The sequence below is a fragment of the Poecilia reticulata genome, chromosome 12, assembly GCF_904066995.2.
Source record: "Poecilia reticulata chromosome 12, P_reticulata-male-v2, whole genome shotgun sequence".
NCBI lineage: Eukaryota > Metazoa > Chordata > Actinopteri > Cyprinodontiformes > Poeciliidae > Poecilia > Poecilia reticulata.
Window position 1 is genome coordinate 17,530,119 of NC_088841.1, and position 14,187 is coordinate 17,544,305.

The window sequence follows — 14,187 nt, forward strand, 5'->3', positions numbered from 1 at the left end:
TTTGTCCTGACATACCTGGTGTGACTGAATCAGGTTTAGAGGCAGTTTTGCTTAGACATGCCTTTATAGCTCTGTCCTGTCCATAAATGTTTTATGGGCTTGAAATTGGGACTTTCTAAATAGTCATTTAGAAACATTGACTTTGTTGTACTTAAGCCACTTTGCAATTTATTTAGCTGTGTGCTCAGTATTTTAAAGTAATGTTTCTTTTGTCATGATGACATCTAATTTGTAAGATCATCAGTCCTCCTAAAGCATAACACATTCACACAACATGATGCTGCCGCCTCTGTAATTTTCAGTAAGGATTATTGTTTAGCCTTATCTAAATGCAATAAAGACAAAAACAAGCAAACAAACAAAGACAAAACAGAAGAACCATCTACATTCTGATCAAATTATTGGAATGATTGTGCTCTATATTATCTTTATAAATACATTACGTTTTTTTCGGTAAAACTATTCAATGAAAAGAGGAATAAAATGTTTTATGAATAACAATGAATATTATGAATCTAATATTCAACAGGTTAAAAAAAAGCTATACCTTATTTCACTCGAAAAGAAAAAGAAAATGAAATGTCCTTCAAATTGAGAGTAGCCATGGTTACAGAACACTGACTGAATACGTTACTTCCGCCTTAGCCTTCCGTCACTTCCTGCATGTGCGGACAACATGGCAGCCCCCGTTGCTGTTCATCTGGAGTTTGGGTAGGTACATTTTAAACTTTCCTCGATTATTTAACAGTATGTGTTTAGTATTCTGAAACTGACACACTTATATGTTCACTGGGAATATATTATTCTCGTAAACCTTGACTGCCTTGAGCTATTTAACGCTTCAACGAGGCAGAAAAGAGCAGAAAACTGTTCGGATACCTTACAAATACATTTTCTCAGAGCAACAACATAACAGAACATGTACTTTATTGCCTAAATGGCCATTTTGCAAGTCAGCTAATCTCCGCATTTCAGTCGAATCCGTCCAGTTTGCACATACGTTCTCTCGGCTTTTAACAGAGCTGAATAATGTGCTTAATGAGCCCTGCAGAGAAGCATCAGCACTGAGAGGCTACTAAAATAGCGCCACAAAGACCTCAAAGCAAACCCTCATTTATACAAAAAAAGTGAGATTTTGCTATGTTTTAACCCCATTCATTCAGGTTGTTGAATTTATATTCTGGAAAAAACCTTAACATAAAACATAAGTTAGTGCCAACCTGTCAAAAGCCTGTTTAATTTGATCAGTCTGGAATTTTTTATTAGGACCGAATTAGTGGGAAAAAAAAGTCTCATATGCAGTCATATGAAGATAATAAAGTTCCAACATTTTATTCTTTGAATACTGTTTGGATATGTTTTAAAATCTTTAAAATGATGACTTTTGACACATTTTGATACTTTATTCCTTTTTAACTACAGATGTGTGTTTTATTGACAATATAAATTCAGAATGGCATAAAACCCTTATTAAATATTTTAAAGGTTTTACTAATATATTTATTTAAAAAAACGTATGGAATATCTCTTATGAAGCTGTATTGCTCACCGATCTATAACATAAGAATCAAATTATATATGACTAAATAGCAGCAGATGGGACAGTTGCTCACTTTATTATGTTGTTCATCTAGCAATGATTACCCAAGTTTTCATTGAGCCACTTACCCTTGTAATGAATGTTAGCACTTTTTAGAAAGGACTCAGTTTCATGAATCACATCAATGTCCTCCTTATACAGGGTAACTTTCTATATAAAATTATGCAGGAATGTCTCCTGTGGGTCATTCTCTGGGTCTCCATTGGAGCTCAGTCATGATGCAAAGTAAGAATTAAGGGTCTTCCTTGTCAGAAGAGTGACAGGAGCTAACAAGGATTCTCAACTGATTACTGGAATAACACTGTTTCACTTTGGCTGGATGCTTAACATGCCAAGAATTAAGTTTTGTCTGCTTACACATGGCAGCCAGGAACAGAACAACAAACTTATTTTATGGATTGTAATTAATGAAACGACAACCAAAAAAGATTATGTAACTGTCAATCCAATCCAAAATTCTGGAGTGGGCTTCCTCTCAAGGCTGTGGTCATCCTTGTTCCTTGTACACCTGCTTACCACACATTTAGTCTTCCACTGCACTGTCTAATAGTACGTTGGGATACATCATTCTGTAAACCAGGAGCTTCTTTTGCAATTACCTTTTGTGGCTTACCCGCCTTATAGAGTGCGACTTTCTGCTGAATAACTGTCTAGTCAGAAATCCCCATAATCGTGTATGGCATTATGCAACATTTCTCTAATTAAAATCCTGATTTAGTCCTTATTTGTTATTTAAACTTCCAGACAAAATACGTCTTTAGGCTTTTGGTGTATTTCAGTTTTATTTTTAATATTTAACTCCTGGTTCTTTTATTTAGAGGAGGAGCAGAGCTACTTTTTGATGGTGTCAAGGAGCATCATGTGACTCTACCAAGCCAGTCTGAACCATGTGAGTACCACTTGTCACCTTAAAACACAACAGTTAAAACTAGAAAGAAGTCATCCAGTTCAAATGCAACCCTAGCTTTGACCTTGCCTCCTGCACACCCGCTTAGGGTTATGATGCAACTTTATGTTTTTCAGAACCTATCACTGGTGATTAATTGTTTTCTATGTCGCAATAAACAGCTATATTACTTCCACATCTGCTAGAGATTTGTTGCCTGTTGATACTTTTCAGTGTTGTAATTGCTACACTGTTTTGCTAAATAGCTTTATGCTATTTACCAGCTTCGATATCCCCACAGCATGATTCTCCTGTCATGTTTCACTATGGGAGTGGTGCATTCTGGGTGATTTGCAGTGTTAGTTTTCCATCAAACATAGTGTTTTGCATCAGAGCTAAAACGGTCAATCAAACTTGACCAGATAAGCTTTTTTCTTTTTTTTTTTAAGTACTTTTGCTTATTAAAAAAAAGCTATTGAACATACATGGCTACTGGGTATTTCATTTAGAGATTAGATGTAAAGGAACTGATCTTTTACATTACATACTACAACTTTCATATTTTATTTGCAAAAAAAGTAAGCAAATTGAAAAATATTCCGTCTTTTTCAATCCATTTTACTATTATAGAATTTAATGTGAGTCGATCATAAAGTCCCATTAAAACCCATTGAAGATTGTTCTTATAACATGAAAAAATCTAAACACATTCATGTGATATGAGAAATGAGAGGCAGTGTATGTTATCAAAAGACCAAATAATATCATTTAGTTCTCAGTTAAGCAAAAAAAACTTTTTGACTCAAACATCAAAAATAAGATTTTATTTTCACATGAACTCCCAAGTTCACACATATATGTTGTAATTTTCACAAGACATAGAAGGTGGATAAAAAAACAATAATAAAAATTTCTACTGAGTGATTTTTTTTTTGTCTGTGTTCAGGACAAATAGGAGGAATACGCGCCTCTGCTTTTTGGCTAAACAATGGCTGTTCATGCAGGGCGCTGATGTTACCACGACAGCACAGAGACAAAAGTTGACCAGAACAGGGAATGTCTGACCTTGCTCCACCAGATGACCTGTAGGTCTCTGTGTGTGTTTGCCAGGAGCTTTGTTTCTTTTCAGTAATAGTATCTCAAATCCTACATTTTCAGGCAGACATTATAAACAGTTTGACTTTTCTTTTTGTTTTTGCCTGAGCTTGCTGGGTTTGAGCAGACATCCAGCCTGGCTGAGTTGGCTCTCTGATCTCTGAAAATATCCTTAACCTATATATCTGTGTGTGTGTGTGTGTGTGTGTGTGTGTGTGTGTGTGTGTGTGTGTGTGTGTGTGTGTTCATATGGGCGCAGAGGGGGGATGCAGTGAAGGTTGATATAATTGGTTCTGAATCCTTCGTATTTCTTTTTTGACCCCGACCAATGATTGATGACCCTCAACTGAAAGACCCGTCCCCCCTCTTGTTTGCACACACACAACAAAACCCCTATAGCCCAGAGGATCCCCCCAATTTTTTTTTTCTTTTCCGTTTTGCCCATTACATCAGCAGATAGATGGAACCCCGTTCCTCTCCTTCCCCCTTGCACACACCTCACGTGACGGTCGTAATCGCATTAAAACAGAAAAACGAAAAATGGAGTTGAATAAAGCGCGTTCACAAAAGAAAAGGCTTTAGTATTAAATAAACATCAAAATGGCGCCTTTTCGCTCCCCTCCCCTTCTACACAGCTGTATCCCAGGGTGCACTGGGATCTTGTGACGCATGTTCTCTAGCAAATGCGTCTCTTCTCCTCTACCTGCACTGCAAAGTGTATTTGAAATTGTTCAAAGCTGAGCCTCTTGCTGCTGTTTTATTTCACTTGGCTGCCTGTTGTTAAACCTATGTGACACTTTAGAGGCGTTTATATTTCTTTCACCAAAACCAGATTGTAGACATTTTGTTTTTATTGTGCAAATACAATATGTTTGCCCGTGTTTCCTTAAAGAAAATGCAAAAAAAGAGGGCAAACGAGATAAGAGGGGGAGAGAAACTTTCATGTCCGGAGGGGTAGTGTGTGTGTGTGTGTGAGAGAGATGAAATGAAAAGGTAAATGGGAGAGAGCGAATAAGAGGTAATGGTGGAGAGAAATCCTAATAGTGAAAGGCAGAGGGCACAAAGAAGGAGTTATGATGGGTACAGTGATTGCTTCTGTTTTTAGCCCCGTAGAAGTGGTGGTCAGTAACCACCCGTTACTGTGAGTGTGTTTATGTGTGTGAGAGAAAGTGAGTGTGCATTGGCAGCAAAACAAGGTCTCCTTTATTTATACGGAAGTGATTATAAACTATCATGCAGTTCTGACTGGACAGTCGGCACTTTAGTTAACCTGAGTCTGAGGTTAGAGACCCAAATGATCAGCCGTGTGTGTCGTCCTCAAAGCTGCAGAGACCAGACAGAGGTAGGTTTTAAGAGCAGAGATTTATTTAATATGTTCAGTATTTTATTTTGAATCTTCAAAAATATAGAAACACAAAACCCAAATCCCACTGAGTCTGGGGCAAAATCTGAATTAGAATAATACAAATCTTTAAACATAGGATTTTTTTTGTAGATTTAACCTTGTTTCACACATATATATATATATATATATATATATATATATATATATATATATATATATATATGAGGTTAGGGTAAGGGTTAGGGTTATATGAGGTTTTGAATTTTCCTAAAACTATTTAATGAAAAAACGTCTAAATATGAAGTAATCTCTGCTCGTTCTCCATCTTCTCACTAACAGCTTCAACCTGCTCCTCACACCTGAATCCCTGCCCTCGTCCTCCTACCGCTGTATTCCTCTCCTCTCTTCATTTATGCTCCATCTCTCCATGTTTGAACCCCTCGTCTCCTCTGTTCTTTTGCGTGAAGCGGTCAAGTTCAGCGATTGAATTTCATTTAATCTGCGCGTGTGCGCGCTGCTACCTGCAACTGCAGACCTGCGATGGAGCGATACTTGAGTCGCAGCGTAATACACGGCCATCAGGCAAAACCCATCTGAGAATTGTGGAAATTGTTGTCGTTTTCTTTGCTTGTCTGAGTATCTGTCCTCCTCCTCTTACACCACGTTAAATGTTTAAGGGAATGGTCGCTGTAGTCATTATGGATTCACAGTTGCTGTTTTAGTGGGGATTTGTCCTTTAAGCCCTGCTTCCATTGCTCAGTCTGAGCGAGGTTCAGGCTATTGTTGAGACAAGGTCAGTCTGATTGTTGACGAGGTCAGACTAATAGAAAATGCAGGCGTGGCTTGTAATTAAGCTAAATGGAGAAGCCTTGCATTTAATATGTAGCAAAAACTTCAGCAAAGAGAAAATGTTATGTCTTTTTTAATTCAAAGGAAAGAAAAATGAAATGATTTAAAACTAGTCAATTAAAAAATTAATTCCAGCATTTTTATATAGAATTTTAACCCATTAAATTCAACATTAAGCCTCTACGTATTTACATTCATCATTGGTTTGACTTCTGCATTTAAAATAAATGATATTTGTGCTGCTGTTGACAGCTTATTCTAGACAACCTTCCCCCTTGCAACTAGCATCCCTTTCCCCCCCTCCTCTGCTTACACTCATAAATATACATACATGGGCACGGAGATTCGTGCACCCCCTGCCCCACCTGGTGCCTCTGTCGCGTCACATCGACCGGGAGGCTGGAACCGTGCACCTTGACCTCCAACCCCTGACCTGCGACCTGCGTTGTCTGCATGCGTTTGGGTTGCGTTTGTGTGTGTGTGTGAAACATAAATCTGTTTTCTGCAGCCACACTGCTGGGATCTTGCTTTTGTTCTTGGGGATAAAGGAAACGTTGAAGTTTTAGAAGATGGCAGCTAAAGGTAAATGTTGTGGATGGAGTGTGATGGAAATGTGTGTCTGTGGTTTGCAGGGGACATGAAGCAGCTGCTGGTCTGGATCCAACGAAACCTGCTGAAGGAACGGCCTGAGCTCTTTGTCCAGGGAGACACAGTGTGAGTGCACTTGACATACACTTGATCTGCGGACATTGGAAGCCTAAATACTCTCCACCAAAACATCATTTCTGGAATCTTATGTTAAAAACACATGTTTTGTTGCAAGAGTTTGTGTTTACGACCATTTTTTTCCCTGCGTTATTTGGTTTCAAGTCGGAGGCCTCAGTGACGTGATAACGCCACACTCATGTTTGTGCTGGTGTGTGTGTGGGGCTCTCTGCAGTCTTATAGGACTGGCTGACTTTTACAGCTGCCTTTGTTTGCCACTATTTATAGCACCGTCTAACCAATGAATGGAGAAAAAGCTGGCCTACCTACAAACCTCACCGATTAGATTAAAGCTGGACATGTTGGCCGCATTCATTTTCCTTTTTTTTTTAACCCAAAACCCTATCATTTAGATCTATTTTTAGTCTTGTTGGACACTTGAAATTCTTGCTTTGTCCTTGATTGTTTTGCATGTTTTTTTGTGTGTGTGCGAGTGTGTTTGTTTGTTTTCGGCTTCCTCTTGCATTGCCCTTTCTTGCTGACGTCAGAGAGGATCTGTGTTGGTGGGTAGGAACACTATGAGAGCCATCATCAGTGTATGCCTCCCGCATTATCCCAGCATGCACGACTTTAACTCTTTTAAAAACATCTGTTTGGAAGAGCTTGTTTTTAGGTCTGTCATAAGATATAATCCTCTACAACTTATTGATATGAAACTACAATTTCCCAGTCACACTTTTATTATTTTTTCCCCAAAATTCTTAAAAAGCTTATTCGTATGGTTTGTTCCTCTTCGCTGTCAGAATCAGCCGGATTTTTACGTCAGCCTGCTGGGTCAAAGTTATGCTGAATGAAAAATGACTTTTATCTATTTACAGTTTAATTAAATATAAAGAATCCAGATAAATATGAAGGAAGATTTCCAGAAAACTCTGTGTATACATGTGTCTAGTGATTTACATGCATTTTGTATGTAAATTACACTGTTTTGTGTTTTTTTTTGTTGCACTCCTTATTGCTATTTTGATTCCACTGTTCTACATTTCAGTTGTCTCTTTATTGTTTAGTGTTTTCTGTTGTAACAACATTTTGCATGCCTGTTTTGTTGTTGTTTTGCACTTTGTATTGCAAATATTCATTGAATTAATATCAGAAAAAACAAACAAAGAACTTCATGTTTCTTAACTCACACAGCTCTCATGTGACCTTAAAAGAGCAAAGAATTGTGCTGCACTTTTTATATATTGCCCTGCAATAAAAAAAAAGGCTGAAAATATTTTAGACATGATATTGTTTCAGGGGTATTCATTGGTTTTATTTTTATTTCTGAGTGAAACTGGCAAGGCTTAAATTGAAAGGACATAATGGTAAATATTTCCGACACAGAAATCAATCTAGTTTAATATTTTTTTCTAGTAGATTCTCGGAGTGAATTGCAGAAGCAATTTCCAGTGAGCTGTTTTTGATGCGAGGTCCTGCTGAGGGGTTGGAGGCGGTTGTTTTGGGTAACTTTAGGTATTTTCTGCATTTCTGTGTGTCACCTTTGAGACGAGCATTTGACTTAAAGCGGTGCGTTTTCCCACAGGAGGCCTGGGATTCTGGTGCTTATCAACGATGCAGACTGGGAGCTAATGGTGAGTCCTTGGAGTCACGTTCACTGTCAGGTGATGTGGGGTGGATGTAGGTGTGTGCGCATGTGTGTGGGGGTGAGAGGGATGGGGAGCATGCATGACATGTGTAACATATTGTCTGTTGATCATCAAATGATCTCAGATCATGTAACTTAAACTGTACGTTCGAAACAGAGGAAAATTATGACTTTTTAATTTGAGGGGGAGGGATAACCTGTATATTTGCTGATGCAGAGAATAGAGTTTGCTCGTTTTCTCCCAGTCAGTTATGGCTTCATAAAATGTGGAAGCAGCTTGTCCTTGGGGTCTCATAGCTGAACACATATTTAGATTCACACGTGGCTTGAACGGCCCAGTTTTAAATGAATTGATCTGATTACGACACTCGGCTCAGGGTGTAAATAAATTGAGAAGTTTGTCATTGATTGAACCCCACTGGGAGCACAGGAGGAATAGATATATTCATATTAATAAGCACAGTTATTTCTCCCTCGTCTTGTGCCTGCAATAAGTATTGAATATTTTGTGTGTTTAAACATCAGGGGGAGCTGGACTATCAACTCCTAGACCAAGACAACATTGTTTTTATTTCTACGCTTCACGGAGGATAAATAACTAAAAGGACGGACATCATGACGTGTGTAATACTTATATAACAGTTCCAGACCTCTACACCCTTCACTCCCCTTTCTGTTCTCACATGCAAACAACAACTCACCCTATTGGACGCTGATGTCGCGTCAACGCCATCACGAAGCGTACAGCTGATACTGTTCAGCAGGAATGAGGGGAATTTCAGAGTTGGCTTCTGAAAACCTGGAATTGTGTGGAAGTCTTTGATCAAACTAGGCAGGTAAAAAGCCAGCCCAGAGTTTTCAATAAAGACCAGAATTGGAAAAAAAATATGTCACTATAATCTAGGGACACTGAAACTCCTAAGTATGTGGAAACATAATAAAAAAAATTTTTAACTCATGAGAAGAAAAATTTAATATAAATACAGATCTGTTTGATATTTTAGTTAACTGTTTTACTCTTTACGGCTATACCTTACAGTATGTTATTCATCATGCAAATAACCACATTTTCTTAATTTTCTTTTCTTACTTCCATTGAAATGTATGTAATTTTTTTCATTTAAATGTCTGTATTTTTTCCAATAAACTGAAAATAAATGGTTAATAGACTGAATTTATGTGTCATTTTTCCCAGTCACACTGACTTCTCAAAACACATCAGACCAGAACCACAAAAAAACAGACCTTCATTCACTGATGCACAGATTGCTCTGGGCAAGTTGAGGGCAGTGCCTTGCCCAGGGCACATTGACAGGTGGCAGGAAACTAGATTCTAGTCTGTTGCACTGACTGTATTATTATCATTAATCGTTTTTATTTCAAAGCAGGAATATCTTACAATACAACAACAAAAAATAAATACAATTAAGATTGAAAAACAATTTTTAGTAGTGATCTATTTATAATTTTTGCAGCTAAATAGTTATTTTATATTGTATATTTCAAAATAGAATTTCTTCAACCTATGATAAATTACAAAATGAAACACATATTTTAATCAAATTCTAGCATGCACATTTGTAATTTTTGGTGCTAGTTTGTGTTGCTATGGATGGTATTTCCGTGCATGAATTGCAATAGATTATTATGTAATGTATTTAAAAACAATTAGGTTCACAAAAGGAAATTTTGCCTCGATTCTCTGCATCAACAGAATATTTTTTAAAAGTTGTTTTAAAATATTAACTGTTAGTTGCTATTATTTCAGTTGATACTTTTTTTTCCCTAGACATATCCTATTATTTTCTATATTCATTAACACACCGCTCACAGAGGCCTCTCCAAACGTTTTTCCTAATTGAGATCCAACAGCACCTTTCCATATTTGATAGCTTATAAAATCGATTAAAGCGCAGCTCTGCGATCCCGCCGCACTTTTATGATGATTAGACTCAACTTGGGGCTGATTGTTACCTATAGCTAAAGCCACACTCAGATGCTATTCATGCGAAGAGGTGGAGGATGGACATACAGGGTGTGTGTGTGTGTGTGTGTGTGTGTGTGTGTGTGTGTGTGTGTGTGTGTGTGTGTGTGTGTGTGTGTGTGTGTGTGTGTGTGTGTGTGTGTGTGTGTGAGAACTACAGGACCACTGCGGGAGGTCGAGGTCTAGCCTCCGGGCTGCCCTCTCTTGAACGCCCGAGGCGACCTAAAACCCTTTTCTTGGTTGTGGAGTCCGATTTGCAACGGGAAACCGGCCTATAATGGGCAGCAGAAAGGAAATGCTAATGAGGCTGTGAGGGGGTTAGAGAGGAGAAAGTGTTGCACTGTGTCAGCTGCTGCAGGATATTCCGAGGCTGTCTGCGAGGGACACGCTCACAAAGTGGAGGGAAATGATCCCACTACGTATCTGCAGCTGTGCGCTGAGCCTGTTGGCTCTTAAACTAGATTTTAAACGCTGTTTAAAATAAATGTTTAGGTTTTAAAAATTACATGTATTTTTAGAAATTGAAGATACTTGCATTTTCTATGGTTAATTAAAATTATTCCGTCAACTTTTTATCCTTTTTTTTATTATTATTGTGATTTGCAAATTCAGAAGTAGTGGATTATTATTTAAGGTCACAGCTTGCGCACCGGCTGCTCAGCGGGAGACATGATGGTCGACCTTCCTGCCCTCAGCATCATAAAGACATGCCCAGTTCACACCAGCAGAATAAACAGCTCAGTCTGAGGTAAACAGACACGTAGTAAACAACAAGGACGAATAAGTGTGAGGCTTCATATTTAAAGATCAGGCTGAAAAGATTATGAAAACCTTTTCTGCAAAAAAGAAATCTTTGCAGGCGTAAGAAAAACCGTGAAACCTTTTCTATAATGACATTGAAATCAAAATGGTTAGAAATTAAAAATGTTAATTTTTTCTTACTAGAGAGACTTTGAATAGTACTGTTTAAGAAAATCTCACCTGTCCAATTTTTCACCTGCTGAATTTTTTATTTTTTTTATTCTAACCAAAATATTTCCCCTTGAGCAAACTATCGCGAGAATTTCTCCCTTCCAGGTGCAAATACCTTTGAAAACCCGGTTTTGATGCACAGGCATTTAAAAACGAATTGCGAATTGAAAAATACAGATTTACCGAATTGTGGTTTAAATGAAGTCATTAATTTACTTTTAAAAAACGAAGTGAAAGTCTCCTTATGTCTTCGAAAGCATTTTTATTTTTGATAAACGAGACTAAGTCCTTCAGATATAAAGTCAAATTTGCGCTGCATTTTGCGCACTGCTGTAAGATCAAACATTGTGCATTAATTCTCTGGTATTAAAAGAGGTTAGCGTTTAATGTCCCACTACAATACACACATTGCCTAGCCATTTGTCTGTCTGTGTGTGTGTGTGTGTGTGTGTGTGTGTGTGTGTGTGTGTGTGTGTGTGTGTGTGTGTGTGTGTGTATGTGTGTGTGTGTCTGTAAGAGAGAGAGAGAGAGTCGACAGTTGGTGTGTATGTGTGTCTGTATATAATTAGTCTATAAGTAACAGCAAAAATTTTACATACATTGAAAAAGGACATTTTATAATTCCTTGTATTTATTCTGAAAGAAATTAGCAAATGTTTTATTTTTAACAACAATAACAAATTCTCAAAATTTTAGCATATTTTTCACTATTTGAGGTTATTACGTTTTTGAGTTGCTTCCTCCGCCCCCCCAGAATGAAGCATCTGTCTTAAATTGGGCCAAAAAGAGTCCCACTTGAATTATCAATTATATTTAACATCATAAGACATCAGTTCAGGATTGTTTATATGTTTTACTTATTTTTTAACAGAAAGTATTGTAGTCTCAAATATAAATATAACGGTGCAATACACATGTAATCTGTCATAAATTGGGCCAAAGAGTGTCCCACGTGAACGATCAGTTATGTTTAACATCATAAGACATAAGTGCAGGATTGTTTATGATTAAGCCTTTTTTTTTTTACAGAAACTATTGTTCCTTTACATTTAATAAGATGCGTCACATTTCATAGAAAATAGCTTTAGGGTCCCTGCTGCTTAATGCGATTTAAAGATCTATAGTGTTTATTCGTGTCATAAAATTCTGTTGGTACATCCACCTTTTTTGAAAATACCCAAAGGTGCGTTTTTTTTTTAAAGTAAAATGACACTTTTCAATAACTTAGTTTCATTTTTATCAGGTGTGCCACTGTTTCCCTCAATCTTTGCTCGTGTCCGATGATTGGCTCATGTCACCAACAGCGTGCGCCTCCGTGCGGTATGCAGGCCTCACCGTGAGCCTGCAACCATATTTGCCAAATACAGTCGATACATCAATGCATCCAGTCGATATTTACCTTTTAAAACAAACAGTCTTGATTAGGTATTCGACAAAGTGTAAATACTAATCGGGCAAACACGCCGAAAACACAGTCTGAGGCAGAAAAGGGTTTCCCGTCACTTTATTGGCCCAGACTCGCCTTCATACCCTCGGAGTAAATAACATGCAGATTTAGATATGCGTCTTACCTGCAAAAGCTACAGTTACAAATCAAACAGAGACTCAAAGGCCTTTCTGCTGGCTGTCTCGGTGATGTTGGAGGCCTGGAAGGCAGCAGTTGATGAATGTGAGCCTGCAGCAACAGATGTCCACACACAATTCTTGGGGCGGAATGGGATTTTTACTCAAGAATTGCGTTTGGACAATCAGTCGCGAAAGACTCTGTATGCATATTCTCAATCCACAGGATAAAAGGTGTGGGAGAAAATAAAATAATAATAATATAATAAAAAAGAAAAAGAAAAAAACTCAGACCGACAGTGCATGCGTGTGGAGCAGTTTTTGGGCCCCTGGGTGCACCTGCTGCCGCTGCCCCCTAACAGTGTGACGCAGAAAGCTGTTTTCTATTTCTAAATTATTGCTGTTATTATAATTCCGCTCAGCTTTGTCTCTTAGATGTGCAATTTCTTCAGAAAAGCTCAGCATTTTGTCATACATTTCAATCTCCGAGCTGTTGCAGCAGGATGCGTTTGCAGTGACACCACTGAGACAACCTGTGGTACAACTTCCACTCTCTTTCTGAACACAGCAAACGTTTAACACCCCCCCCCCCCCCCCCCCCCCCCCTCAAAAAAAGAAAAAGAAATAAATCACTTTTTAAACACCGTAAAGATGCATTTCAGCCTTTTGACTGTGTTTCTAAGCGTCCTTTATCTGCTCCGGTTTAGTTTTAAAGTTATCTTAGCAGTCCTTTAAAATGGCTGAATGAACATTGCAGTTTTAACCAAAATGACATATTTTTTTAAAATGTTTTTTTTATATAGTCTCGTAAGCAATTGCTTTAAAAAAAAAAGAGTAAAAATATCTGTCCAACAAGAGAGCGGCAGGGAGAGAACAAACGCAATTCCTGCATCCGTGTGTGCAGAAAAGAGGAAAACTCCTCAATTCTGGTGCCTCAAGGTGCAACACAATGGTTTTCCACGGCTGTTAAATTACTGAGAAAAAAAAAATCCCCCTCCTGTTTGAATAGAGGGACGTCGGGCGGCTGTGGTCCTTTCCTCCGCTGTTGAAACCAAAAGGGGGGGGAAAAATAGAGATGGAAAGCGCTCTAGTTCCTGCTGGCGCGTCCTTGGTTCTGTTCCCACATCGTGCGTTCCCCCTCGGATGTCTGTGCTCCGTCCAAACGCTCGCCCCCCTCTCGTCAGAAGCTGCGGAGCCAGCAGGCTTCATACTCTCCGGACAGACGCTCCTGCCTCCTCTCCACCCATCCTTTACGGGCTCTGACTGACTGACACACTGTGCGGATGCGCGTCCCTCTGCACCTCCTGCTCCAACAATAAATGCTGCGGCTGCGATGCGAAGGCGGAGAGAGGACTGGAGAAGGTCTTCGCTTGGTACTGAATTTGAATAACACCACGGGGTGATAAATGTCCATTGTACTGCTTAAGTAATGAATCTCCGCTGTCCTCTGTGTCACACACACACACACATACACACACACACAAACGCGCACGCACAGACGCACGCACACACGCCGGCAGCTGCGATGAGGGACCAGCAA

The 14,187-nt window shown here is 38.7% G+C and overlaps 1 protein-coding gene across 1 annotated transcript; it reads left to right on the forward strand.

The window, feature by feature from the left end:
- Positions 1-568: 568 nt before the first annotated feature.
- urm1 (ubiquitin related modifier 1) lies at positions 569-9,293 on the forward strand. Its single transcript, XM_008424003.2, has 5 exons — positions 569-711; positions 2,419-2,489; positions 6,408-6,489; positions 8,066-8,114; positions 8,654-9,293. The coding sequence occupies exons 1-5, from the start codon at positions 677-679 to the stop codon at positions 8,720-8,722; spliced, it is 306 nt and encodes a 101-aa protein (XP_008422225.1). The 5' UTR covers positions 569-676; the 3' UTR covers positions 8,723-9,293.
- The last annotated feature ends 4,894 nt before the right edge of the window (positions 9,294-14,187 follow it).

Bases quoted from the DNA above. Each gene is read 5' to 3' on its own strand.
- urm1 (XM_008424003.2), top strand. From the start codon at position 677: ATGGCAGCCCCCGTTGCTGTTCATCTGGAGTTTGG. The intron at 2,490-6,407 runs GTGAGTACCACT...TGTGGTTTGCAG, and splicing joins ACCAAGCCAGTCTGAACCAT to GGGACATGAAGCAGCTGCTG. The intron at 6,490-8,065 runs GTGAGTGCACTT...GTTTTCCCACAG, and splicing joins TTTGTCCAGGGAGACACAGT to GAGGCCTGGGATTCTGGTGC.